This window comes from Podarcis muralis, chromosome 16 (assembly GCF_964188315.1).
Source record: "Podarcis muralis chromosome 16, rPodMur119.hap1.1, whole genome shotgun sequence".
NCBI lineage: Eukaryota > Metazoa > Chordata > Lepidosauria > Squamata > Lacertidae > Podarcis > Podarcis muralis.
The window spans coordinates 21,378,705-21,405,905 of record NC_135670.1 but is presented as its reverse complement, the minus strand read 5'-3'; the positions used below and the strand labels follow the sequence as shown (position 1 = coordinate 21,405,905).

Sequence of the window (27,201 nt, the reverse complement as noted above, 5' to 3'; positions counted from 1 at the left end):
GAAACTCTCAAATCAGCTCAATAGGAGCAGAACATGCTTGCTACTTAGCGAATACTGGTGTTTTTTTTTTTTGGGGGGGGGGGGAGAAAACCAGAGAGGAAAATAATGGATTATCCTGCAGGAAGTCATGGCTGACTTAACTGGGACCTTAGACAGGAGTATTCCATGCTGCAATATTTTATTGTCGCTCCCACATGTCAGGCAGCCACCATCAACCTTTGCAAACGCAAGGCCTGCCTTTAGCTACAACCTATGCAATGAAGCCACTTCTAATTTTTGGACCAGCAATCTATGCCCCTGTTCCTGTTTCGTTTTGCTTTTTTAAAACCTAGGATGACTGGATGCAAGAGAGGTCGAGGAAGAAATCTCAGCAAGGTCATCTTGTCATTCAGGAAAGAGAAAATCTACACCTTTTGGGATTTCTTCTAGCAGAGGTGAGGAAGCCGTGCTCCTCCGAATGTAGCCGAGCTACAGCTCCCATCACCCCCAAGCATAACCCACACTGGCTGGGCCTGATGGGAGTCCAGTCGCAGATTCTCCATTCCTGAATGAGATACACCTTTGGCCTATGTTGTCTGGGATGTTTTTAAATATTTGAAAGCTGCCGCCATGTGCTAAATTGGTTCAAATAAACCCAAAACTTGTTTTGGATTCAAAAGCACGTCAAATTTCAAGTAGATAAATAGGTACCGCTCCAGTGGGAAGGTAAACGGCGTTTCCGTGCGCTGCTCTGGTTCGCCAGAAGCGGCTTAGTCATGCTGGCCACATGACCCGGCGCCAATAAAGCGAGATGAGCGCTGCAACCCCAGAGTCGGCCACGACTGGACCTAATGGTCAGGGGTCCCTTTACTTACCATATTTTTCCGTGCATAAGACTAGGTTTTTTCCCTTTAAAATAATGTCAAAAATTAGTGGGCGTCTTCAGTGGCGTAGCGTGGGGGGTGCAGGGGGGGGCCGGCCGCACCGGGCGCAACATCTGGGGTTAGGGCAAATCCACAGGTTAGGGGGCGCAAATCCACGGGTTAGGGGGTGCAAATCCACGGGTTAGGGGACGCAAATTACTTGCCTTGCCCCGGGTGCTGACAACCCACGCTACGCCACTGGGCGTCTTATACACAGATACATCTCTTCTCTCCCCCCCCCATTTTCTTAAATCTGAGTCCCCCAAAAGAGGGGGCGTCTTAAACATGAGGGTGTCTTATAGATGGGAAAATACAGTACTTTGTAATCAGGCACTGTCCTCCTGTGAACATTTCTTCAGAAGTAAGTCCCTTTAATTTTTAGATCTCTGGGGTTTACTCCCAAGCTGTGGTGTATGTGTTAAAAACAAGGCATTTCTCTCCCACTCTTTGAGGCAGATCCCCATCTTTTCATGATTACTCTGAGAAATGCAGCACCAATTAATTGCAATTAACAGTAATCGTTTTTGCACTGAATGAGAATAATGAAAATTATTCCAATTAATAATAATTGTAATTATTATTGTTGTTCTTAACTGCATTAAATGATAAAATAATCAGCAGTAGAATGAGAATCTTTCCAGTACTCCTACTTATGCTGTTACCTCATTTGCAAATGGACACTTCAGATGACTACGGTACAATAAATAACCAATAAACACAAAAACATACTTTATTTGTTTCTTCTTTATACAAAATAAAGAAACTAGGAGCAAAAAACTATAATACATTCTTAAACAGGTGTGTTGCCTCCGAGGAAGGTTTAGACTGGATTGGCGTTTGCTAGCGACATTCCAAAATTGGGTTTTTAAAAAACTTTTATTGGTAGTTGTGGTTATATTTCCGCCAAAATAATTATAATTATAATATAATAATATTAATAATAATAATAATAATTAAGAAAACAAAAAAAAAAAAGGAACACCCTCCCCAAATCCCTCTCAACATATTTAAATAAGTCCTGCAAGTCGTTCCAGCACTTACCACGAGGGGGCGACGTGTCACCAATGAAACATTCCTCCTTTCCGGAGATCTTTTCCCAAAGTCCCTTCTCCTGCCACCATCGAACACGCACAAAGTAAACCTTTTAATTAAAATAAACTGGTTCTCTCTCTTTTTTTCGGATTTAGGAAAAACAGAAACCCAAAACAACCCAAAAAAACAACAACAACCCAAGACGCAATCCTGGACGGGGCGGGGGCAGGTGTGGGTCGTTTTGCTCCCCAACCTCTTTCTCACATCCTCCAGTCTGTGAAACAGGCGAGTCCAGCTTTGGTCCAACGAATGGGCGAGTTCCAGAGATTCGCTGCCAGAGGTTCCTCGAACAAAGACGGCGAACCACCTCTGGGCGCTGCAACCGGGGTGGGTGGGTTCGTTTGTTGGTTGGGGGGCCCGCCAGCCGTGTCCAACGTCCCCACTGTGAGCCCACCCGGGGCCAGACAGCGGGCCGCGCGCGGTCCTTGAGCGGCCCCCGAGGGGCGTGGGGGGGTAGAGGAGGTCTGGCGAGGCGCGATTTGGCATCACGGTGGTGGCGCTTTTGGTAAACGGAGTTTTCACCCCGACGGAGCGGACGGGGCTGGACAAAAAAAAGGGGCTACTCTTCTTTCGGTCCGGTGAGGTCAGGCGCGCGCCCTCCGCCAGGGGGTGGCTCTACCACACGGCCGTCTCGTTCAGCTCCTGGTTGGGGTGCGAGAGGGGCCCGCTGTAGCTGGACATGGAGAAAGGGGGGCTGGGACCCCCGCTGAAGACCTCGCCCGGGATGGGGTGCAACGAGCCTGGCAGCCCGGGCTCCGGGCTGGGCGTGTCGGGGTGAGAGATCATATCCGTATACCTTTGGTTCTCGGAAGCGTGGTGCCCGGGAAGAGGGGGTTCCAGGGGTCCGAGCGGCGTGGATCCGGCCCCCGAGGTCGGGATGTAACTGGAATCGGCGGGGGACTGCGCCTGCGAGGGGGGACCGTGCGGGAAGAAGTCGTAGTTGCCCCCAGGGCCGTAGTAGTCGCCTTGGTAATCTGAGCGGGGGAGGGAGGGGAGAGAGGAGAGAGGGAGAGAAGGTGAGACGGGATCTAAAACCGGGCTGGCGAGATCCTACAAGGAGAAAAACCCTCCTCCCCTCAAAACCAAAAAATTCCTCCCAGTAGCACCTTAGAGACCAACTATGTTTGTTATTACAGTGGTACCTCAGGTTACATACGCTTCAGGTTACATACGCTTCAGGTTACAGACTCCGCTAACCCAGAAATAGTGCTTCAGGTTAAGAACTTCAGCTGCAGGATGAGAACAGAAATTATGCTCTGGCGGCGCGGCGGCAGCAGGAGGCCGCATTAGCTAAAGTGGTGCTTCAGGTTAAGAACAGTTTCAGGTTAAGTACGGATCTCAGGAACGAATTAAGTACTTAACCTGAGGTACCACTGTAGTGATGTATGGAAGTGAGAGCTGGACCATAAAGAAGGCTGATCGCCGAAGAATGGATGCTTTTGAATTATGGTGTTGGAGGAGACTCTTGAGAGTCCCATGGACTGCAAGAAGATCAAACGCATCCATTCTGAAGGAAATCAGCCCTGAGTGCTCACTGGAAGGACAGATCCTGAAGCTGAGGCCCCAATACTTTGGCCACCTCATGAGAAGAGAAGACTCCCTGGAAAAGACCCTGATGTTGGGAAAGATGGAGGGCACAAGGAGAAGGGGACGACAGAGGATGAGATGGTTGGACAGTGTTCTCGAAGCTACCAGCATGAGTTTGACCAAACTGCGGGAGGCAGTGGAAGACAGAAGTGCCTGGCGTGCTCTGGTCCATGGGGTCACGAAGAGTCAGACACGACTAAACAACAACAACAAAAGTTTGTTATTGGTATGAGCTTTCGTCCCCTCAGTTAACCATTAAAACATCCCATGGATGGAGAGGTGGTGTGGTGCATTGGTTAGAGCTCTGGACCGAGGTTGGGGAGACCCGGGTTCAACTCCCCACTCAGCCATGAATCCCTGTGGCAAATCACTATTTCTCAACCTACCCTACCTCGCAGGGTTGTTGTGAGGATAAACTTGAGGAGTGGGGAGACAGAGCAATCTCCGTGGATAAGCAAGCAAACAAAAAAGCAATACATCAACATATCGATGCCAACGGGATTTGGCAGCCCTGGGCTAGGAAGAAGAAGACGACACCGCTGGCTTCCTGCCATTTCTCTCCTGGACGACCAGGGCAGGTGGGCAGCCGCGCCCACAGAACTGCCTTGCCTTGCCAGTTTGGGGAGTTGAGACCATTGCGCGTCATGCAGTTCGGTGCTGCGCGCAATGGCTGGCAGAGGCTCCTCTGCGGGGTTCCAGGCAGGGAATATTCCCCAGCACTAACCCGGAGAGGTCATCGGGGATGGGACCTGGGACAAAAGCCGAGCTGCGGCCCTTCCGCAAGCATAGCTGGCCATTGACACCTCCCGGAAGGAAGAGCCGTTTACGCGCAAGCGAGTTCAAGCATCAGCTCCGCCACTGAATCCAGCTCGACTCCTTTCCGGAGAAACACCTCGGAGAGGTAAAGCTGCAGGCCCCGCGCATTGTTGGGTGGCTGTTCCGCTCAGAAGCAAACCCTCTCTGCTCCACATCCCCTGACCTCCCCCAAATAAGCAGAGGGATGCTCACAAAGATGTCTGCAGAGGCCAGGACAGTCGGAAAGGAATGAAGGACGCTCGGGAAGGCCCAAGAAGGGTCAAACGCATAGCTGTCAACTTTTCCCTTTTTTAAAAAAGGGAAATTCCCTTATTCCGAATAGGATTCCTTGCAAGAAAAGGGAAAAGTTGACAGCTATGGTCAAACGCCAGTGAGGATTCAAACTTAAAATTATCCACAGTGGGCCAGATGAAACAGGCCAGGACATAACCCCAGGAGAAGTGCAAAGATTATTAACAACCACGATTATTGCAAATAATAGAAATGTGGCATAGAAATATATTATTATTATTATTATTATTGGTAGTAGTACAATAACAGCTGATATTTTATTTGCATGCATTATCAACAACAGCATGCTGTAATAATAATAATAATAATAATAATAATAATGGTATACGACTAATAATTTTATTATTAGTATAACATGGTAATAACAACAACGAATAATAATAATAATAATAATAATAATAATAATAATAATAATAATATATACTGCTACTAAATTTATTGCTAGTGTGCCGCATTTTCACATTGATCTGCCCCCAAAACAGCTCACAGCACAAATTATAAATCAGTGAGCACACACACACACACACACAAACAGAGAGAGAGAGAGAGAGAGAGAGAGAGAAACATACACAGAGACATTTATACAAAGGATAAACTTCTACCACAGAAATCTAGGCATGGACACGGCCTTCAGGCCAGAAACCCAGTTATAGCTCCATGCTGTACAGGTAAACTCAAAAGTTCCACTCAAATCAATAGCGCCCCCCACCCCAGTGAGTGGGTGTAGGATCGCAGCCATGGCGCGCAAGACGGTTGTGCCATTTCCCGCATGAGGATGAGGGTCTGTGATCAGCTACTGTGGGGTGGGATCGGTGTGCGCGCGCACGGAGGCGGGGGGTGGACGGTTTGGGGTCACCGAAAACAACACAGTGTGAATCTACGGCGATTATTCTTATATAAGATTGGGGTTTAAAAAGAAGAAATAAGCAAATGCATTCAATAATAAAATAAACAATAATTTTGGTAAGTTTTGTCTTAATCATTGGGACAATTTAATGGAGGATGCCACGACTATGAGCTGCCGGAGCTCAAAAACAAAACCTCCATCCCCAGAGGCAGTATACCGCGAAATAAATACGGCAGAAAGCGGACGGTGAAAAGCCAGCTCCTTTTGTTTTGGGTTTTTTGCCTAAGCGCTTTGCTGGCGCGTTCCGCGGACGTGGGAAGCCAAAAACTGGAATTTTTTTGGCCTGACGCATCAGACAAGCGCCTCCACCCTCCAACTATCTACTACCGCCTGCCTAAACTGTCATGGAACCTCTCCCGATTTTACGCTTCAAAAACAAACACCCCCGACGACACACTCAAGCGGTATAACAGCATCCTCAAAGGACATCCGCCCCCCCCCCCCGCATCGAATTCTATTCGATACGTCACGGCGTTCCAAACAGAACGTTCGTGGAGAAAGTAGCAGACACATCAAAGCCCGGAGCCGCCTTAACGTTCGTTTGTTTCTGGACTGCTATCAGATGCGCGCCTGATTCTATACGCCCCTTCCATACGCTCCGAGCCTGAAAAAAATAGGCGCAGGAGGGAAAGAGGGGCTTGTAGCAATTTTTTTTTTTAATACAAAAATCTTAAATCTCCAGAAATTGGAGCTTCGCATTCAAATTAGTTAATCTTTACTAGCAGGAACCCGGGTGGGAGAAAAAAAAACTTCTTAAAATGCGGTGGGACTTGAACGCAGAGTAAACGCGCTGCAAGATTGGGCTGCAAATTTAGTTTCGGAAAACTAGGAGGAAGGAAGGGCAGAAGCAGTCGCTTTAAACCGGCTGGAGTTAATCAATTCTTTCCCCGCCTGCACCTTCCTCCCCCCTCCATCATCCTCCGCCAGTGGCGGATAGGATGTTAATTCGATTAAAGATACACCCATTCCTTTAAAAAAAAAAAAAGGGGGGGGGGAGGCCCACACAAGCCTAGAACAAAGGTGTTCAGCCGGAGCCAAGTCCGCACGCTTATCCTCTAGAGGGGAAGAGGTTACTTACATTATCTTGCCGCTCTAATTATTATTATTGCTTTTCATAATAATAATTTTAAAAAATAATTCATCACTCGCCCTTCACCAGCAGGTCTCGGGGCCAGTTGCAACTATTTAAAATTCAGAATAAAAGACACAGTTGAAAACATTGATTGACAAGAACAGGGCGGGTCCTGGAAACACACACTAAAGTGTCAAAGGCCACGGTCTTCAGCATCCCCGCAAAAAGCTGCGTAGTGAAGGCGCCAGACGCACCTCTCTGAGGAGGGCATTCCACAGTTTAGGAGCTGCCACAGAAAAAAAGGCCCTCTTCTCGGAAGTATACTTTTGTATTACGCACACTCACACAGACACTTTTTTTCTCCATGAGAAGAGGGCATTTTCTGCACATAATTTGACACACACACTCTCAGAAATAAAGGGAGAAACTTCTGGGAACAGCTAGAATTCGCCAGCGAACAGGAGTTTCTCTTCAGGCAGCCCGAAACCCCCGCAGGGCACCACGCTGTAGCAGTGTATTTTAATATATCTTATTTGACTTCACTTCTCATGCTAAATATCCAACGTACAGGCTGTTCCCGTTCCTCTCGGATGCTTAAATTGTGGCTTTCTTTAATAGTTTGCATGCTTTATTTATTTCTGACACCAGAAGATAGTTCCATAGAATGCACATTTAATTAATTATTTACTTAATTGTTTAATAACACTCGTGTATACCTCTTCCTAACAACACCCGCGCGCGCGCGCGCGCACGGAACAACTAGAGCTAAAGAGACGCGTAAAACACACGAGTAAATCCTCTGCAGTGCTTATTGGAAAATAAGTCCCGCCGTGTTCAAGTAAGTTTACTTCCCAAACCAGCCTAGCATCATTCCCGTCATTACCCGAAAACTACCCCTGGCGATTTAAGGGGAGAAGGAGCACACAGACATAAAAACGGACTGATGCCGAGTCCGACCAGCTAAACTCAAGCATTGCCTGCACTGACTGGCAGCGACTCTCCGCGGTTTTAGACAAGGGATTTGGAGGTACCATTTGGGATTGAACCTGGAGCCTTCTGCATGCCAGAAAGATGCTCTGCCACGGAGCTACAGCCCTTCCACGGATACCAAATTGAATAAAATATTGGGGGGCCCAGGCAAGCCCCGCCCTGCCTAATCGATCACGAAACACGGCGCGCGCACCATCTGAACGGCAATGCCTGTCAACTTTGGAGGGACCAGCCCCCTCAAATGTTTTATGGGGGGCAAGTGATCTCGACCCCTAGGAGCTGGATGAGCCCCTTTCCTGTCTTTGGAAGTGTTTTTTTGGGGGGGGAGGAAGAGTGCCAAATAACACCCCCTACCTCCAAAGACGGGGTATAAGGAGCAGGAAACCAGATAGACTTCGGAATCCTCGGGAAAATGGGGTTTCCAGGTTCCCTCCTTGCTCAAAGAAGTAAATAAATATTTTCCCTCCCAGCCTTTGGTTCCTTTTGGGGGTGGGTCGTTTTTTTAACGGGGTTCGCCTTCAGGGAGCTGGAAGGTGACGGGGTGCGGGGAAACGGGGACGCGGTGCCTGGAAGACAAATGTCCGGGGCCCTGGCCAGAGGCGGCGGCCGCCTTCCATACGCGCCTGGAGTTCGGCCGTAATTGGAACAAATGCCGTCTGAAAAGAGTACAAAGGCGAGGCAGCTGGAGCTTTGTTCGTCGCAGCGCAGGGCGAGGGAGCGCGGGGCGTCAAAGGGGTCGGGCACAGCCGGACCCTCCCGCACAAAGCCCCCTTTCTCGAGCGGGGCGGCGGGAAGGAGGAGGAGATCCAGGCAGGGACCACGCCTCCTCCCCGTCGAGGAAAACCGACGGGGCGGAGGGAGAGGCTGGCCTGAAAAACCTCGGGGAAGCCGTTGGAAAGGGTTAGACTGAGGAACCAGCTGGGGGGCGGGGGTAGGGGAAACCAGGGGGAGGGTAAGAAGAGGAACCAACGGGAGGAGGAACCAACAAGGAGGGTAACTATGGCGAAAGAGGAACGAAGAGGAGAGGAAAAGCAAAAAAAGCAGGGGAAAGGGTGTATTTTTGGGGGGAGGGGGCGGGCAAATTCAAGCAACCGGCGGCCCTGGTTTCCGAGCTCCCTCGGATTTTCAGTGATTTTAGCGAAGGCAGGAAAAGAGCGGGATTAAGGAAGGGAGGGCAGGGGAAGAAAAGCAGAAGACAGAGAGAGGTGGAAAAGGAAGAATCTGTGTGTGGAAGGGAGAGGAAGTAGAAAGAAAGAAAGAAAGAAAGAAAGAAAGAAAGAAAGAAAGAAAGAAAGAAAGAAAGAAAATTTTACTCTTTCTCCCTCAGGAAGCAGGAGGTTCAGATTCTAAAGAGGCTGGCTCCAAGATTGGTACAAGTTTTACTCAAAGTAGCCCCTAAGTTATTTGCTCTAGTGACTGACAGATAAAACTGTATTCGCATTAGCCAATGGCCATAGCAATAATGAAACATTACAGTATACGCAGAAAGGGAAAATTGGGCTCTAGTGATTATTGATATGTGTATTTATATACAGCTTCCTTGTCAGAAAATGGCATCTAAGCGGTTTACAAATGTAAACCCAATGATAAAAATTATATCCGCCCAGTTAAAACGCACAATGAATGAAACCAGTTAATCAAACCATCCGTAACCGCAATATGCAAGAGGACAAATTCATTAAAACAGCATAGTTGAAGAAACAATTAATACGGTTAAACAAGGAGGTTGCGGCCAGGAGATCAAGGATGACTTATCTAGAGAGGCGCGTCTTCAGGAGCTGGTGGGATGTCCAAAAGGGGCTGAATTTCAGCAGCGAGAGTATTGACTTCAAGTTAGTCCCTAAATGCACATTTACTCCGAAGTAAAATCTGGCTGTGCTCCCAACATTAAACCCCCATTTAAAGCACAGCACTTCTACTCAAGGAATCATGGGAATTGTAGTTCCTCACTCACAGAACTACTGTCTCCTGTACCGGGGGGGGGGGGAGCTCCCAGGGTCCTTAGGGGAAAGTCATGTGCTTTAAATGTAACTAGTGTGGATCTGCATCAGGTAAGGATGCCCAGGTAAATGACTCTAGGATGGTGATCCTTGTTTGATTGGGATTCAAATATGTTTTGGGGACAAAACTCAGAAAAAAGTCAACGGATGAAAGGAAGGGAAAGCGCCCACCACGATTTCGCCCACCCCCAATCGGGGATGGGGGGGCCTTCTTACCTCCGTAATAAGTATAAGGGGTGGAGCCTAGCATTTCGGATTCATCCAAGCGGCCTCCCAGAGGGCGCATGCGTCGAGGACTTCTGAAGAAAGCGTGTCTCCGGGCACCCAGCGCGCTCAGTTGTTTCATCCTTCGCTCCTTGGACCGTCGGTTCTGGAACCAAACCTGCGGGGGCACAGAAGGAGAGAGACCACGGTAATGCCCTCCTGCCGGACTGAACCCCAACAGACACCCAAAAGAAAGGCCGACGGATGGAGAGGCAGGAAATTAGGATTAAAAAAACGCACACCACACAATCAAACTCAAAATATACGTACATAAAGGGAAGAGAAGATGAAGAAGCGGGGAGGGGAAGAGAAAGTGGGGGAGGGCATGCAATGACAAAAAGATACTGTATCCCCTCCCCCTGCTTGCGGAAAAACGTAAGGATTTTCTTTGTAGGTCCATCAAGAGGAAACCTGGTTTGGAGGAGAGGGGTTCAGGATCTGCCCATGAAGACTAAATAGTTGAGATTCCTGCATTGCAGGGGGTTGGTCTAGATGACCCTTGGGGTCACTTCCAACTCTACAGTTCTATGACTCTTGGACACTGAAAAGTCCCTATGTATTACTGCGCTAATAAATGATGTTATATTGCCATGGACTGGTAGTAGGGTGGGTAGGCCCGCTAATTTGTGGGGTGAAAGGTTGCACGATGGCTCTGCTGCTATGACTGCTGCTGCTGCTGCTTTCTGCCCTGATTAAGCACCAGTCTACTACTGCAACATAGATAACTACTAGGAGTAACTACTAGGTGTAGTGTGTGCTCTAAATGGTACAATTAGCAGTGTGGGGAAACAATCCAAACATATCTCCTGTTTAAACTCATCACTTTCCCCCGCCTTAAAAAAAACATGTTGACCTAGAGTATCCTAGAGATTTCCCACTGCATTTTTTAAATACTTCTTGGTGGTACTTGTATTGGTTTTGCTCCAGTACAGTGGTACCTCTGGTAACATACTTAATTCATTCTGGAGGTCCGTTCTTAACCTGAAACTGTTCTTAACCTGAAGCATCCCTTTAGCTAATGGGGCCTCCTGCTGCCACTGCGCCACCACCACTTGATTTCTGTTCTCATCCTGAAGCAAAGTTCTTAACCCAAGGTAATATTTCTGGGTTAGTGGAGTCTGTAACCTGAAGCATATGTAACGTGAAGCGTATGTAACCTAAGGTACCACTGTATTCTCAAAAAACCTGGTGCTTTAAAATACCAGAATGGGGCTTCCTTCCTTCCTATGTTACCCATAAGACTATCCCTGTTAGATGGGATCAAAGGTCCATTCTAACTGGAGATGCGGAATCTGTGGGCTGCCAGGTCAGGTTGGACCGCAATTCCCATAATGCTTAGTCCTGGGTCATACTGGCTGAGGATGATGGGTGTTGGAGTCCCACCTAAAAGGCCACCATTTCCCCATCTTTGATCTAGACCAGCGTTCATTTAGACCTTGCAGGTGCTTTTGAGAATCAGATAAGCGGAACATGAAGGCAACACCCTTCTCTTTTCCCTGGCCTCAGCAGCTGAACTTAAGAGGTATAGTGCCTCTGAACTCGGAAGCTCCACTGTCATTCTCTATTAAACTGCTCCAGAGGGAGAAGCCACACTTGCAAGATGCTCAGTCCTAGGCAGGCTGTTTCATTCATCATGGACAGGAGGAAAAGGCAGGGGGAACTAGAGGGATCTGATCTGTAAGCTGCCCAGAGTGGCTGGGGAAACCCAGCCAGATGGGCAACATATAAATAAAATATACTACTACTACTACTAATAGTAGTAGGGTTTGATTCGGTAGACTCCAGATGGCATGATGCTACTGGACCACCCAGATGGAAGGGCACCTGGGGAAGAGGACTGGGGTTGCGCTACATGGCACCATTGTAGCTTTGCAAAAGAACACTGATCCCATGTTTCAAATCCACAATCCTTCGTTGGATTATTCATTTTCAGCCTTGGCCTCTGAACTGAGGTAAACATCAAAGGATTGGATCCAGTGCAAGCCTTACACAGAATAGATACATTTCCATAGGTCTACTTTGAGTAGGACTATCAACAGTTACAACCCATCCTTTCCATTTTGGAGGTCTCTTTCTCTACAATAATAAAATTTATTATTATTATTATTATTATTACATTTCTATGGCTAAATTCTGATGACTATATTTTTTATTAATGCCTTTATGATTTTATGACTTTTCCCTAGTCCTCTGTCCACTTATCTGGGAGTAAGCCCCACTGAACTCAATAGGATTTACCTATTAGTAGGCAGGGATTGTATTGCACTTTTTTTTAGTCAGTAATTTTTTTAACCCACCTTTCATAAGCTACCTTATGTGACGATATTCTAAAATTCATGACATTAATCCATATTGCCATCATAATGTATTGATAACTGGAGCCAAGTTGATGGATTTGAGGGCTGTATTCAGCTAAGTTAGACTAGATCCATTGAAAATGATAGACTTAAATTAGCCATGTCCATTAATTTTCAATGGGTCTACTCTTGATACAACTGACGACCCTGTGGCTCCATTAATGTTTAATTTACAACTTGGGGTCGAAACAGTCATTGTAAGAGAGGCTGCTTTGTAAGTCAAACAAGAGTCCCTGAATCTCACCAGAGCTACTCATTGTTCTTTTGGCCTGCACCCCATCCCAATTTAAAACATAAGGCAATCATACAGGAGTGTGATAAAAATTGCTGAAATGCCCTGCATAGGAATGCTACAAGCTACCACAGTTCCATTTTGAGTTCCTTCAAATTCTGTGCACAATACAAATCAAAACAAAAAAAACCATGTAATATTAATTTGCTATCCTTTCACTTTCCTCTATATTATTGCAATATTGCATTTATGTAATGTTTCCCATTGTTTAAAATGGCTTATCAAATCCTACCTTAGATGGCTTGCAATGCTGGAAATATTTCAAGCAGAAAAGGGTTGTGTTAAACTGAGACATACTCAGCATAGACCCATTGAAATAAAGAGGCATAACTAATCCAAGTCCAATCAATCAATCAATCAATCAATCAATCAATCAATAGTTTCAGTGGGTCTCCTCTGAGTATGACTTACTTGGACAGAACAGATAAATAGTAACCTTACAACAACATCATGGCTGTCTTAACACCAGCTCAAAACCATGCATGTTTACTCAAGAGGAAGTCCTGCTGATTTCAGCAAGACTTACCGGTAACTTCATAATTATTGTGCCCAGGATTGCTGTCTAACCTCCAACCTCATGGGGGCAGTGTAAATTGCTGGGGGAAGGGCCATAGCTCTATGGTGGAGCATCTGCTTCTCAGGCAGAAGGTCCTGGTAGGTCTGGGCTGGAAATGTCTCTTTCCTGAAACCCTGGAGAGCTGCTGCCCAGTCAGTGAGGATACTGAGCTAGCTAGATGCACCAAAGGCCCAACTAGGTATATAAAGCACCTGTCTATGTGTTGATTTCAATGGGAGAGCACTAAACCGAGGGATTCATTTTCTTGTTGAAATCAAGGGGACTAGTGATTTAACTGAGCTGAGGCTCCAATACTTTGGCCACCTCATGAGAAGAGAAGACTCCCTGGAAAAGACCCTGATGCTGGGAAAGATGGAGGGCACAAGGAGAAGGGGATGACAGAGGACGAGATGGTTGGACAGTGTTCTCGAAGCTACAAACATGAGTTTGACCAAACTGCGGGAGGCAGTGGAAGACAGGAGTGCTTGGCGTGCTCTGGTCCATGGGGTCACGAAGAGTCGGACGCGACTGAACAGCAACAAGTGATTTAACTTTGCCGGGCATAAATACTGTCTGTGCACTTTAAGGACCAAGGCTGCAGTTTTCTGCACATTTACCCAAAAGTAAATCTCATCGAAATTACTAGGAAACGCTTCTGTGCAAACATGGATAGGGCTGGGCTTTACAATTCTAGGCATGCATCCTTATGAGGAAGCTTGACTGAGCATTCCTAGCACTTATTACTTCAAAGTAAACATGAATAGGCTGGTACCCACATTCATTTTAAAGGGACTTGAGCATACATTTTCCCTTAACTGATTTTCAGCCAGGTCTGCTGGGAAGTACCGTAAATCCCATGAATTTGGTAGGGTTTACTTCCTCATAAAGTGTTCCTCAGGTTGGGCTTTCCTAGGCAGCTAGCATGGTGGGACAATAGGAACAATGGGGTGTACGATGTCCTTTTGATGAGGCATGAAAGTTTTGCCCTTTCTACAAAAGGAGAGAGGGAGGTGTCACATAGCCTGCAAAAAACCAACCAACCAACCAACCAACCAACCAACCAACCTATACTTTAGTACTACCCATCCGGATTTCCACTATCCATAAAAACAAGTATTCTAATATTCCACACTTAAGTAAACGAAGGTTTCCCAAAACATTTCAGGATGAAGAACGAAGGTAAAATGATGGCCACCTTCTGGTAAGGAGAACAAAAAGCCTGAAGATTTCTGTAGCTCGACAGCTTCACTTTCCAACTTTCCTGGTTGTTGCTGAGTGATGTGAGTGAGTGTGTGACATCATCTACAGCCCAGATGACATCACAGCACAGGAGACCCTTTGCCGATGTCATTGGTGACAAGCTATGATGCAATCTGCAACATGTAGAAGATCACCCCCTTTCGGTAGACGAGTGCGTGGCTGGATATAGAGAACGCTGCGTTCCAAAGAGCAGTGGCTCTATCATCCCCTAAGGGCCACCAAAATGCACTGAGATGAGCAAACCCCTTTATGGTCTAGTGCAGAACAGGTAAGGCGATAGTCCCATCGGAGCTCGGACTCAACAACCGGGCGCGGGTCCTCTTACCTGGATGACTCTCATGTTGAGTCCCGTTTCTTGGGCCAGCTGCTCCCGGATATGCCTGGTGGGCTTCGGGGTGGCAGCAAAAGCTGCTTTGAGGGTCTCCAGCTGCTTAGCCTTGATGGTGGTCCGGGGTCCCCTCCGCTTGGTCCCCGAGTTCTGCTCCTCATTCTCGTTGTTGGTGGTCTCTTTGTCGGAGGAGGTGGAGTTGTCGGTCTCCTTTGTGTCGTCCTGCATCGGGTCCTGGATGTCTGGAGACAGACTTCGGTCGGTACAAGAGGATACTGACAAGGAAAGGGGAGAGTGGGCGTCACTCTTTGGGAAGAGAGGGCGATTTGCAGAAGGAAAGGGGTATCAGTCTTTCTCTTTCCCAAAGGATTACTTGGAAGGACAGCGTTCATCAGTCAGCAGGTTAGGTATGCAAAGACCCCTCCCCTCCTGCAAGGACTTTAAAAAACACCAACATCAGATTTCATCCTGTTTGGACCTAGGGTAGGAGAGAAGACAGGCCTGGAAAGGAAGGTGGAAGCGTGGTGTAGTGGTCAGACATGGACCTGGGAGACCAGGGTTCAAATCCCCACTCAAACCATGAAGCTCACAGGGCGACCACTGCCTCTCAGCCTATCCTACCTTGCAGGGTTGTTGTGAGAGCAGAGAGGAGAACTTTGCGCGCCATTTTGGGAAAGGAGGGCGACACAATTAAATCTTACTCCCTCGAAAGAAATACGCAGAAGGTGAAAAGAAAAGACAGGAGGAAGAGGACACAGGCTGCCCTGAGGAGCACCGAGGATCCCAAAGGCGGAGGGAAATGCAATCAATTAATTGATTCATTAATGAATCAAACAAACAAACAAATAAAGCCGTCTGAAAAGCAGAGGCCAGCGGCGCTCCACCCCCAGTCCTCTTGGTCCCTTTCCCCCATTTTCTCCCCTAGATCTAACCGAACCCAAAGCACCTGGGTCCCGATCCTGAAGAAGAAGAAGAAAAATGGAAGGAGGGAGGGATATGGGCAGGTCTGGTTTTGGAAGGAGTGTTGCAGGACCATTGGGACGGGGAAGAATCCCAGACTATGTGCTCTCTACACACCTTAATCGGAGACGCACGTTTATGGGAAGGCGGCTCTGTTGGAGGTAAGGGGAGTTGACTTCTGAGCAAAGGGAAGCGTGTCCCAGTTGCAGGAGTTGTGAAATAAAATGAGGTTTGTTTTTCAAAAAAGTAACCTCGCCAGCAACCTCTTCAGTACGTTGCCTTCTAATTTGCTGCTGTTGCTATTTGCATTTATATCCCACTTTTCCGGCAAGGAGCTCGAGGTGGCACACATCGTTCTCCCTCCACAACAGCCCTACGAGGTAGGTTAGTCTGAGAGGCAGTGACGGACGCAAGGTCAGTCAGTGAGCTTCATGGCCGAGCGAAGATTCGAACAGGCCCGACACTTTAACCGCTACACTACACTCGCTTTCAACCTACTTTCAATAGGAATTTTCTTCTCTCCCCGCTCTAAAAGTTCTAATTTTATTCCTGCTGAAGGGCCGTGGCTCATTGGTAGAACATTTGCTCTGCATGGAGAAGGGAGCTAGCTGCTTGAATTTCCGGGGCCCCCGATACAGCTGAGACTATTCCCCTGCCTGAATCGCTAGAAAGCCGCTGCCAGTCAGGGTAGACAATATAAGGCTGCTTCCTACGTTCCTGTGAGGTTTGGCTTGCCAAGCCAGGCCCCTCTTGGAGGCCCCGCTCTCACCAGTAACTTCCCCTGCTGGCCCTATTAATCGACGTCCGCCCCGTCTAAAGAGAGGGAGGCCGTTCTGAAATTTGCTTTGCGCTTATTGATACCGCTGGAAGGAAGCAAAAAGGCTCTGGGAGGCGTTGGAGACACCTCTACTGGTCTGTAGGTCTCCTAGAGGCGCCTGCTTGGACGCTCTGGAGAAAAACATGCGAGACTGGAGGGTCTTTGGTCCTATCCTATCCAGCAAAAGCAGTTATTGTATTCAAACGAATGCAACGTGTCTCCAAGGGGGGGGGGGGAGGGAGTGGACCGCCAGATGCCTTCCCCTCGACGGCTACTGCAGGGAATCAGGGTCATATCCCCCACAGATGGAAGAAGGAAGGCACTCCTAAACAGGGTGACTTCCAAATCCCCTCTTTTACAAAAACAAAACAAAATGAAAACAAAACGAAGACGGAGAAGGAAAGGGACAAATTCGACAGACCCCAAGCGATATTTTTCTGGGTAAAGCTTTAAGAGTAGACAAATACAAGGTCTTCCTTCTCTCCTTCACTCTACCTAGTTGCTAGCGCGCTCGCCCCCCCAATGTTGTGCAATCCATTTCGGCACCGACGGGTTAATTCCCCAAACAGAAAGAGCTGGAACCACGGTCTTCACCGCCGCGGCTCATCCTTCTGTTTCCCCCCACGCGAAATCCTTCCTTCACTCTCCTCGTCGCTCTTTTGTCTCCCTCCTTTCCCCGCTTCCTTTTGTCTAAAGTTAAACTGTAAGCTCCTCCAGGCAGAGACCCGCCTCGCGCAGAAATCCTTCTGCGCGGCGCCTGGTGGGATATAGAAAAGGACCTTCCAATAGGCGGAAGAAAGGCGCGATAGAAATGCAACGTTGAAGGTCCTCAGAATCACTCTGAAGGTCTGGGCTGGGGGCTGCGCTTGTCCTCATCTGTCCCTTCTGACCCATCCATCTCCGCTCCCTTTGCTCGTTCTCCGTCCAACGTAGGTTTGCAAGCAACTCGGGGCAGGGACCTGCGTTGCAGCGCAAGCCTCTGCGCCTTTACTGGGAAATCAGTCCCACCCAGTTCAATGAGTCCTACTTCCCAAAGGAGTGTGGCTAGGTGTCCACACATCAGCAATCAATCAGCAAAAAATAAACAAATAAAATAATAACAACAGGAACAGCAAAATCACAGGAGACCACCCCTATCTAGCAGCAAATGCACGCTATCCAACTGCAGGCAGTTCGAGTTACTTTGGCCGCTGAGGCAAAAAGCAAAGGAACCTATGAACCTGCCCGAAACTGAATCAGACACAAATTGGTCCATGTATTGCCTCTGCACCGACCCACAGCTCTCCAGGCTTTAAGACAAGGCCTCTCCCCCAGCCCTATACGGAGATGCAGGGGACTGATCCCGGGGACTTCTGCACACAAAGCGGATCCTCTACCACTGAGCTAAGGCGTTTCTCTTCCTCCCTGGCGCGCGCCCGCGCGCGCACACACCGAGAGAAATCGCGAATCAAATAGCTAACAAAAGGCTGCTCTTTCCTGACACTCCATATCGGTTGCCAAAGGCGACTCCTTCCCCCTGCCCTAGGGTAGGGCCGGCTCCGTCGGCTCACCTGAGTTGAGATTGCCTTCTTTCAAGCTTGCCGAGCTCAAGTAATCGTCCTTGCAGACGAATTTGTTTTCGTCGATGATGTAAAGCTCCTCGCCCGTCGAGAGCTGCTTGTTACACACCATGCAAGTGAAACAGTTCAGGTGAAAGACTTTGCTCCGGGCTTTGCGCACCAGGTCCGACGGGGAGATGCCTTGCGCGCACCCGGCGCACTTGGTCCCAAACCTCCTGGATACAAAAGAGAGAGCGTAAGAGTGGGGTGAGGAAAAGGGGGGAGGTCAGAGAAAGAGAGGATGAGGACCCACTAAGGAAGGAAAGGAGTCTTAGCGGGGAGCCGCTCTCCATGGTATTTTGCGCGCTGGGAACTTCTAGACCTTCCCGGTAGACGCTGCCAAATAATTTAGGGACGGAGCGGGGGGACGGGGACAGAAGGGTCATTTTATTGCCTAGCCCTGGAGAAGTTTTGGCGACGGGGAAGGAACAGGATCCGACCAACGCAATCTTTCCCGCTTCCAATCCAGAGGAATTGGGCCATCGCGGCCGACTTTGCGCAGGAGAACCCCCGTCGGATCCAGTCCCGGGTGCTTGATCTACTTGAGGCCTGTAGCAACACTCTCACGAGGTCCCTTTTTTGATTGATTGTTGGCAGCCTGGGGTGCGTCCCCCCCCCCTCGTGTGTGTGGTGCGTCGGACTGAATCGGGGCCACAGTAGAAAGACCCAAACTGGGGTCCTTTAGATCTAGGCATTAGGAACCACCCCCTCGCAAAAAGCAAAGCGCGCTGCGTTACGGGAAACGAGAGCTGTGGAGACGCTTTTAATTTTCCTCATTGCAGCGAGTTGTGTGGGTAGCTAGGCGTGCGTGTGTGTAACGTGTAAGAATCGCCTGTTGAAATGTGGTCCAAAAAACCAAAATCGAGGTCTCTGTATCGATGTGTCAGTGTGTCTGCCCCCGCATACACTCGAATTTGGGGTATAGAGCGCACAAGGCTCCAAGTCATCACCACCTCCTCCACTGGGCACCATTTTCTCCCCAGGATGGCCCACGGTGACGTTGATTTAGTGAAAACATTACAACCCATAAATCATTTGGTGCGGTTAGTTTGTATGGCGGTCGCTTCATCTGCACCTTATTAAAAAAAAATTTTTTTTTAAACAAACCGTTCAAGGGGTTTAAAGTTTTTAAAAAGTGGGGGTGGGGGAGGGAAGGGGCTGGAAAGTCTAAGAATTCAGAATGGCCATTACAGGCCCGTTTACATGTGCAAAGCCAGCTTAGCCTCCATTCATTCATATGCGTTTGCCTTGGGGGGCCCTATGCCCGCAGAGCTGAAGTCACTTCGGCTCCCCCTCTTTCGCCCTACAGCACCGCACCTTGCCGCGCCTGCCATTTCCATCCCTAAACAGATAGGCGCTTTACCTCCAATTAATGCCCGAAAACAAAAGGCTGGGGTGGATTTGCATTTGCAAAATGAGGGTTTATTTGTTGATTTTCATTTCCCCCAAGACAATAAGGAAGGGAGGTGGGGGGGGAGTGAGAAATGCGGGTGGGCCACAGTCAAAGGAGGCGAAGATTTCCACCTCCTTCTCCGAAGGTTTTTGGCGGGGTGGGGGACAACACCTGAAAACAACTGGCTTTTAAGATCTAGGGGGCTTTGAAAAATATTATTGTTCAATGATAATAATAATAATAATAATAATAATAATAATAATAATAATAATACTTGGGGGGGACTTGGACCCCTTTCCTCTGGACGAAAAAATAATGTGCCTCTACCCCCCGAAACTGTCATCCTTTGCTTATATAGGCTGTAATTGCAGCCCCACTTACCTGGGAGTAAGCCCGGTTGAAATCAATAGGACTTTAACTTCTGCGCAGACAGCTGTAAATTGTGAAGGAGACCGTTGAAATCAATCGGACTTACTCTCGAGTAGGGTCGGACTGCATATATTTAAACCTCGGTTGCCCAGACTAACAGGGGGGTGGAGGGGGGCCCCTGCTGGTTATATTTTCAAGGAAAATATAAAATCAAGGGGAAGGGGATTGCATCGATTTGGCATTGTTGGGGTGGGGAGGGGGGCGTTTGGACTTCCAGACGCAAGAACTTCAGGACCAGCTTATGGGCCTCTGTTATGCTGACAAATATTTGCATCGTGCCGCCGGGAAAGCCCACCTTGGAGCGCAGCCTCGACGTCAAAACAGGAGACCTGAGTTTACTCGGAAGGAAACCCTAGTGAATTCGATGGGTGGGTGTTCTTCCTACGGAAAGCGTGCACATAATGGTAGGCTAAATCTTCTTTCGACCCTTTCTCTAAAGGAAGGAGGCTCTCCTTGCCTGTGTCAAAATGGATATGGAGTATTCCTTTTTATTTCAGTCTTTCCTGGGTAATTCAGGTAGCCCGATTTCGCGCCCTCTCGGATAAATCCATCGCTGGTGGAGAGAACAGGTTTTGACCTTGCTACTCCCCCCCCCCCCATTTGTCAGTATTTTCCAATACCAAGCTATATAAAAACCTTTAAAATAACAAAATAAAAAATCGCAGGACCCCCCGCTTTCTGTCTTTGGGCTGAGTTTCTAAATCAAAGGATGCAAGCCTCTTCCTCTTACTCGGTAGTAAATCCCATTGCCCCCCCCCATGGGGCTATCTTCCCTAGGACAAATTTAGGATGGCCCGATCCTATGCCCCTTTGTTCAGCAGCAAGCCTCCATTTCGATGGAACTTACTCCTGGGTAAAGGGCGCATGCTTAAGGAGCACGCTTGGCGATACCTGGCTTAACCCCAACGAAACAGCCATAGAGGGATCAGGCCTTTGTGTGGGGTGTGAGTGGGGGGCGTTGTTCAGAGTTAGGGCCCTTAGCGTCTATTTACACATTGGCTATACAGAACTAGCAACACTTTTTGGAGAGTCGAGAGAAGAGTAGAACCGCAGTCCTGAAGGGGATGGACTATGGTGTGCAATTTTCCGGGGTGGGGGTGGGGAAAGACTTCAGGGGCTGCAATTCTAAACTCTGAGGTGTCGCACTCCATTTAGTGGGGGCTCAGACCCTAAGGAAGTGGGGTTACGACTACAACCCACATCATCCAAGAGGGGCTATTGGGGTGTTGGTGGGGGGTGGGTTAGAAAAGAGAGGGGGGAGGCTTAAGGGTGGGGGAAGGAGATGGAGAGACGTAGCCCCTCACCTGAAAAAGTCGTTCTTACAGTAGAGCTTGCCTTCCCGGGAGAAACATTTCTCGGTCAGGTTGCATTTGCAATCGCAACACTGGACGCACTTGATGTGCCAGGCCCGGTCCAGGACGTTGAGCAAGAACCTGTCCAAAATCGGCCGCTCGCAGCCGGCACAGTGAACCATCATAGCCGCGGCCGGATGGGGGTGGTGGGGATCTCGCCGCGCCGCGCCCCGCTGCCAGCCCACCTCGCCTCTCCGCGCGCTCCCTCTCCGGCGCGCTTCTCGGTGCGCTCTCGCTCTCTCTACTTGCCGTCGGGGCAGCGCGCTAGCTCCTCTCTCCGCCTCGGTCCGCCTGCAGGGCGCCGTCCGAGCAGGTCAGCAGCGACGCATCCTCGGCCCGGCAGGGTGCCTCGACGACAGAGGTGGCGGAGAGAGACGAGGCCCAGCAGGCCCGGCGCTTCCTCCCCTTCCGCGGTCCTCTCCGCCGGCGTGTGGGTGGCTGCCCGGGACTTTGCTCCACTTTCATGCTGTTCCCATCGCCCAGCTTTGTCTCCCGGCTTTAGTAATTCGCGCATCCTTATTCAGATTTGGTGACGTCGGGCGCCACGTCGGGTGGGCGGCGGCCAATGGCGAGCCGGTGGCTATGGCAACCTCTTAATTTATAGCATATCTAAATTGGCTCCAGCCTTGCGCTTGGCACAGAGGGGGAAAAAGAAGGCAGCCCTATTGTTGAGGGGCGAGATTTTCACCTGGCTTGCCGGGGTACTCTGTGAGTATTTTGCCTCCTCAGGAGCCTTGGGGAGGAGGGGGTGCTCGCGGATCGGGGCCCACGGGGGGCTGGAGGACGCGTGTGTGTGTGTATCGGTAGATCGGTCCTGGGGAGACCCCCACCCCAAAGAAACAAGCCAGCTTTAGCAATAAAAGGCGCCCTTTTATGCCCCCCTCTCGAGAAATCTCTAAAAAGGTGTCAGGTGGGGGGCAACGAAGGCATGCAAGGATAGTTTTCCTCGCGGTTTCCTTTCGGGAGGGGGCTTGGGCTGCGAGCGGGCAGGCGGCGTTACCTGTCTGAAACAGTTGCGCGCGATGATCTGGGCTGTAAAGTTTGTGTGAAATCGAGCCACATTCGGGACTCTGTATGTAAAACTATTATATTTATTATATTACTGATGACGAATCGACCCCGGCAGTAAAGTGAAAAGGGACCGGTAATTCTCGGAATGCCCATCCTACCACGTTCTACTCAAAGTAGACCCGTTGAAATGAATGGACTTGCGTTCGTTGTGCCCATTCTTCCGAGTGGGTCTACTCTAAGGAGGACTGGCATGCAACCCCGGAATTTCCCCCCCTCTCTTTCTCCCTCCCCCTCATTAATAATAGTAATATTAATAAATAGGGAAAATAAAACCTTTTGGGACCCCCTCCTTCCTTATCTTCTCGGGAAAGGGACTGGGAATCCTAGAATCTCCCCCTCCCAGCGAATAATACTAATGCGAATAATTATAGCAATAAAACTTTGCCAATTAGTCCGCCCTTCCCCCGCACGCCGCCGCCCTCCAATTCCAGGGTCTTGAAAACTGTCCAAGGAAGCAATTGCAGAGGCAGAAAATGAAAGGGATAAAATAATCTTCGCGCGAAACGAGCGTTCGAATAGAATTTTCACCAAGACTCGACTGCTTAAAGTTGCTACTCGGAGGCTGGGGGAGTGCGAAAAAGCGAGAGTGAATCGACCGCGATATCTTTCGTGTTCCCCTTTAACTTCTCCTGTGTGGATTGGATTTCTCCGAGCCCCGTTTCTCTCAAGGCCTATCGATGGGGCGGGGGGGAGGGTTGCTTACTTGGGAGTAAGGTCCATTGAGACGCCACATGGCCCAGTTAGGAAGGTTTTGGGAGTGTGTTGGCAGGTTCCCTTCCCTTAAAAAATAAAATAAAATAAAATTCCTGATCTAGGAAGACTTTGGAAGTGTTATGATCCAGGAGTGGGGAGGAGGAGGGGGTCGTTGGCCTCGTGCGCCTGTTGCCTAGGAATTTGGAGAGAGGGCTTGGCACCCCCCCTTCTTTTTGTCATGCAAGGTGCACGGACAATAGGGGGGACAGGAGAGATTAACTTACAAGGTTCTCTCTCCTCCCCCACACCCCAAACCATTCCTTGCTCTCTAGAAATGGGAGGGTTTGACAAGCCTCTCACAAAGCCGCCGTGAATGGTCCGAGCCCCAAATACATAGTTAGTCATTTCATTAAGTCTGATAATGAAGAGAGAACTCTCCCCCCCCTCATTTGTACGACAACATTAGAAGTGTGGGTGGGTGGGGGGTGGGGGAGCTGAGAAGCAGAGCTTCAAAGAAGAGCTGAGGGGGGGGGGGAGGGCAGAAACCCAAATAAATGCCCCTTCCTTCCTTTTCCCCAGAGTTCGCCATCTGAAATAGATGCCATCTGAAAAGAGAGAACATGGGAATCGTTCGTTCTTCCTAAAGAAAATCTATTTCCTCGACGTGAGCTCGGTGCGTTAGGAGGCCAGGCGGGGACCTCAACGGGATCCTTCCCACATCCTTACTCTAGGAAGACCCCCTTCCTCTTTCAAATGGAATCTAATTTTTCGTAACAAAAAAACAAAACAAAAACCCAAGCCACTTAATTTGCCTATTGGCCAATTTCTAATTTTGGAGGGGGGAAGGAGGAAGCGCGCTGGGCTGGATAAGGCCCCGATTTTAAAATACGCGTCGGAGCAAGAGGGAAGGGGGGTGGGCGGGATGGCAAAGCTTCGGTGTGTAAGGGTCGTGTTTGCGTGTGTGTGTGTGTGTTTGTGAAGTCGGTGGCGAAGGGAATATTAATGGCCCTTCCTGGAACCAACGCAGAAAAATCTGTTCAAAACAAAGGACTGGTGTGTTGTCCTGTGAGTCCAGCAGCCAAGACTTTTGTTCCCAATGTGAGTGAGAGAGACCAGCTATAGAACAAGGGAGACGCTGGACTTTGACCGGAGTGGAGAGTTCTAAAAATGGAATGTTATTCAGTCTGGCAAACCTATTTTTAAATTATTATTAAAGCAGAAATCGTTTCCTGTCTTGACTATATGCAGTGAGCTTTTAAAAAAGGAAAAGGATTGTGTGTGAATGATTGTAAATTGAGACTCTCGCCCTTAAGCTTATTCCCTTTGGCAAGATCTTTCCAGGTTTCCACCCGTTTGAGGGGTTCTCTGTGTCCAAGGAAAGGTCTAAGGATGGTAGAGGTTTGTGGGTGGGTGGTGGGGGTGGGGAGGTAAATTCGACTTAAAGCAGACTACTTCGGTTTTAAGATTCTGGATTGTTTTCTTTGGGTCTCTGTGTGAGATACAGCCACCCCCTCCCAATATTTAGCACGGTGCGAAGGTCTTTGTCAAACGTGGGTGTATTATTCCTAGCGAAAGCTTTTCCAATCTAAACGGAAATTCAATTATATGTACCATCCAGACACATATATCACACGCACGCGCACACACGTGCACTTATCTCCATCCCTGTTATTAACATACCGCTCACACAACTGCCGTGTAAGACGTGAAGTTAATCCGTATCCTACCCACTGACTTTGTTGGTGGCATTTAATGTTGGCGTTCGTATCTCCCTTTACCTTCTGGTCTCAAAATCTTTTTGAATCTTGAAGAGACTCGGAAAGACTACCACGCAGAAACCCACGGCCTCGAGAAGCAGGGCGGGGGGGAGATCCGTGGATAAACACTCTAGATATTTGTTTCCTTCCAAACACAAGGCAAAACAAAAACCTTTATGTACACATACATTTCCAAAGGCGCCCTGCGAGCCCTTTCTTGCAAATATTTTCTATTGGGTAAAATATATCAATAGGACTTGCATTTATCTGCAGGTTGGTTTTTCTTTTTCTTTCCAGGGAATGATTTTAAAAAATTATTTCCAGTTTTAAAACTATGTTTTTACCTGCGTAGGGAAAATCGAGTCCCGCGTATATACACGTATACGTATACAATATAGTAGAACATGCATTGTTACTCGTGGGTTGTGTGTTTTTTTTTAGTGTGGTTTTGCCTGTGGCGAGTGTTTCCTTACCTATGAATAAAACCCCGTGGAATTACCTTGCGTTTATATTTACCACGCACCGCAGAAGCTATGTTGTTATGTGCCAATAAAGGAGGTGTGTGCTGAGCGCGGAGACAGGGTAGCGCGCACGTTCACGCACACACTTCGCCATAAATCTATATGGAACGAAGGAAAAATTAGTAGAGAACAAGACATCCAAACCCTGATGGTGTGTAGATAGAAGGGGCTTTGGACTGAAAAAGTCCGCAAGCCTGAAAATTGATGCACCCCCCAAATAAGCCTTCAAGGTTCGTTTCTATAGTGTTAGACTAGAGCAGTGTACTCGAAGGTGGTTGAATCTGGATTCCAGTTTGTGCAACTTTAGTGCAATTCGGCATGAAGAACGTCCTACCTAGAGAGCCTTCCTTATACGGCGATATCTGTGGAAAGATACGCAGTTACTCGGTCATGCGTTTATGAATGCGTAGAATACCCTGAACCTCACCATTAATATCTCCCGGCCACGTGCTTCCTTCCTCCTTTATCGTCTATAAAATATTTGATATATGTAGGGGTTCTTATCGTTTTCACCCAACCTTGGCAGCTTCTTCTTCCAATTTATTCTTTGGTGTTATGGGAAGGAGGTGGAGGAGAAAAAGAGTGGGGAACGGCAGCAACAACCACCTTGATTTCTTTTCTTTATTGCCGCAATCCTAATCGCATTGCATTTACTTCAAAGTAAGTCCCGATGACTTCAGGGCGTCACGCTCCTTCCTTCAGCGCGGCTGGGATCGCAGCCACAACGCAACGGAGGGGTCCTTCCTTTATGGCGCTAGCATTCCTCTCGAATATGGTTGGCCATATTAAACCCAATCCCCTCTTTCTCAGAAACGCGCACACGCACAAATCCTCCACCCCCGAACCGGACCCCCTGCCTTCATCACTATCGGCTACTCAAAAATCTGCATGGGGGAGACGAAAGCCCCTCTCCCACCCAGCTACTGTTCCTGACACATCACCGGGCATCAATACATCAGAACTGATAATGCCCACAAAATCGATAATTTCCCTCCCTATCAGCATCTGGGAAGAGGAGATAACTCTTTCTCCCACCCTTTCAGTTCTCCCTCATCCAGGATGGAACAGGCTTTTCACCCCTCTTCCTCATTTTAATGCACTGGGAAGGAAAGGTGTGTGTGTGTGTGTTTGTGTGTGTGTGTGTGTGTGTGTGTGTGTGTGTGTGTGAGAGAGAGAGAGAGAGAGAGAGAGAGAGAGAGAGCTTTTCACCTTCCATTCCCCGAACTGTACTACATTGGAAACCCGCCCCCCCCCAATTCCACTCGCACAAATCTTCAGCTCTTTTTCACTCCTCTTGCACTTGGAAGAAAGAGGCGCGTGTGTATGTTTATGTATATTATATATACCTCCATTCCCCAAACTGTAATACATTAGATTAGAACCTCCCCTCTCCCCAATTCCCTCCACACAAATCTTCAGCTTTTTCCATTGGAAAGAAGGGGTGTGTGTGTGTGTGTGAGAGAGGAATCTTTTTGCTCCCGTTCCCCAAATTGTACTACATTACAGCTCCCCCATAAGCCCCCCCCCCGAAATCTCCAGCTCTTCCTCCATTGCTCCCTCCCCCGCTAGGCCTATTCCGGGGTCCCGAGCGCGCTGGAACAGATGGTTAGAGAGAATCAAACCCTACAGTCTCTCTCTCTCTCTCTCTCCTTAGTTCATAAAGCGACTGCGCGTTGGCAACTGCGGCGGCGACAGTAATAAGAGGCGCGCGCGCTGTTGATGGAATTTACTATATTAAAAAAAACAGAAAGGAAAAGAAAAGAAAGCAGCAAAGCGCCCCTTTGAAGAGAGTAAAGTGTATCAACATTACAGCGCAACAGACGGCGGAGGGATAAAGGAAACAGCGAAAAGACAAACAAGATAATCATCTGTTTCCAATCAGTTAAGCTCTGTAGA

At 48.6% G+C, this 27,201-nt stretch overlaps 1 protein-coding gene and 1 long non-coding RNA gene across 3 annotated transcripts; one reads left to right on the top strand and one right to left on the bottom strand.

The window, feature by feature from the left end:
* Window positions 1–1,607: 1,607 nt before the first annotated feature.
* Window positions 1,608–21,725, bottom strand: LHX5 (LIM homeobox 5). Of its 2 annotated transcripts, none has more exons than XM_028710256.2 (5): window positions 21,216–21,725; window positions 18,042–18,265; window positions 14,712–14,956; window positions 9,874–10,039; window positions 1,608–2,968 (listed from the first exon to the last, which is right to left on the bottom strand). In XM_028710256.2, exons 1-5 carry the CDS (start codon window positions 21,386–21,388, stop codon window positions 2,610–2,612), a joined length of 1,167 nt encoding a protein of 388 aa, XP_028566089.2. In that variant the 5' UTR covers window positions 21,389–21,725; the 3' UTR covers window positions 1,608–2,609. The 2 variants fall into 2 exon arrangements, with proteins under 2 accessions (XP_028566089.2, XP_028566088.2); XM_028710255.2 differs by having other exon boundaries at window positions 14,712–14,989; window positions 21,216–21,723.
* Window positions 21,726–21,757: 32 nt separating this feature from the next.
* Window positions 21,758–25,199, top strand: LOC114586609 (uncharacterized). Its single transcript, XR_003704151.2, has 2 exons — window positions 21,758–21,971; window positions 23,607–25,199. It is a non-coding gene; the product is annotated as an uncharacterized LOC114586609 (long non-coding RNA).
* Window positions 25,200–27,201: the final 2,002 nt, after the last annotated feature.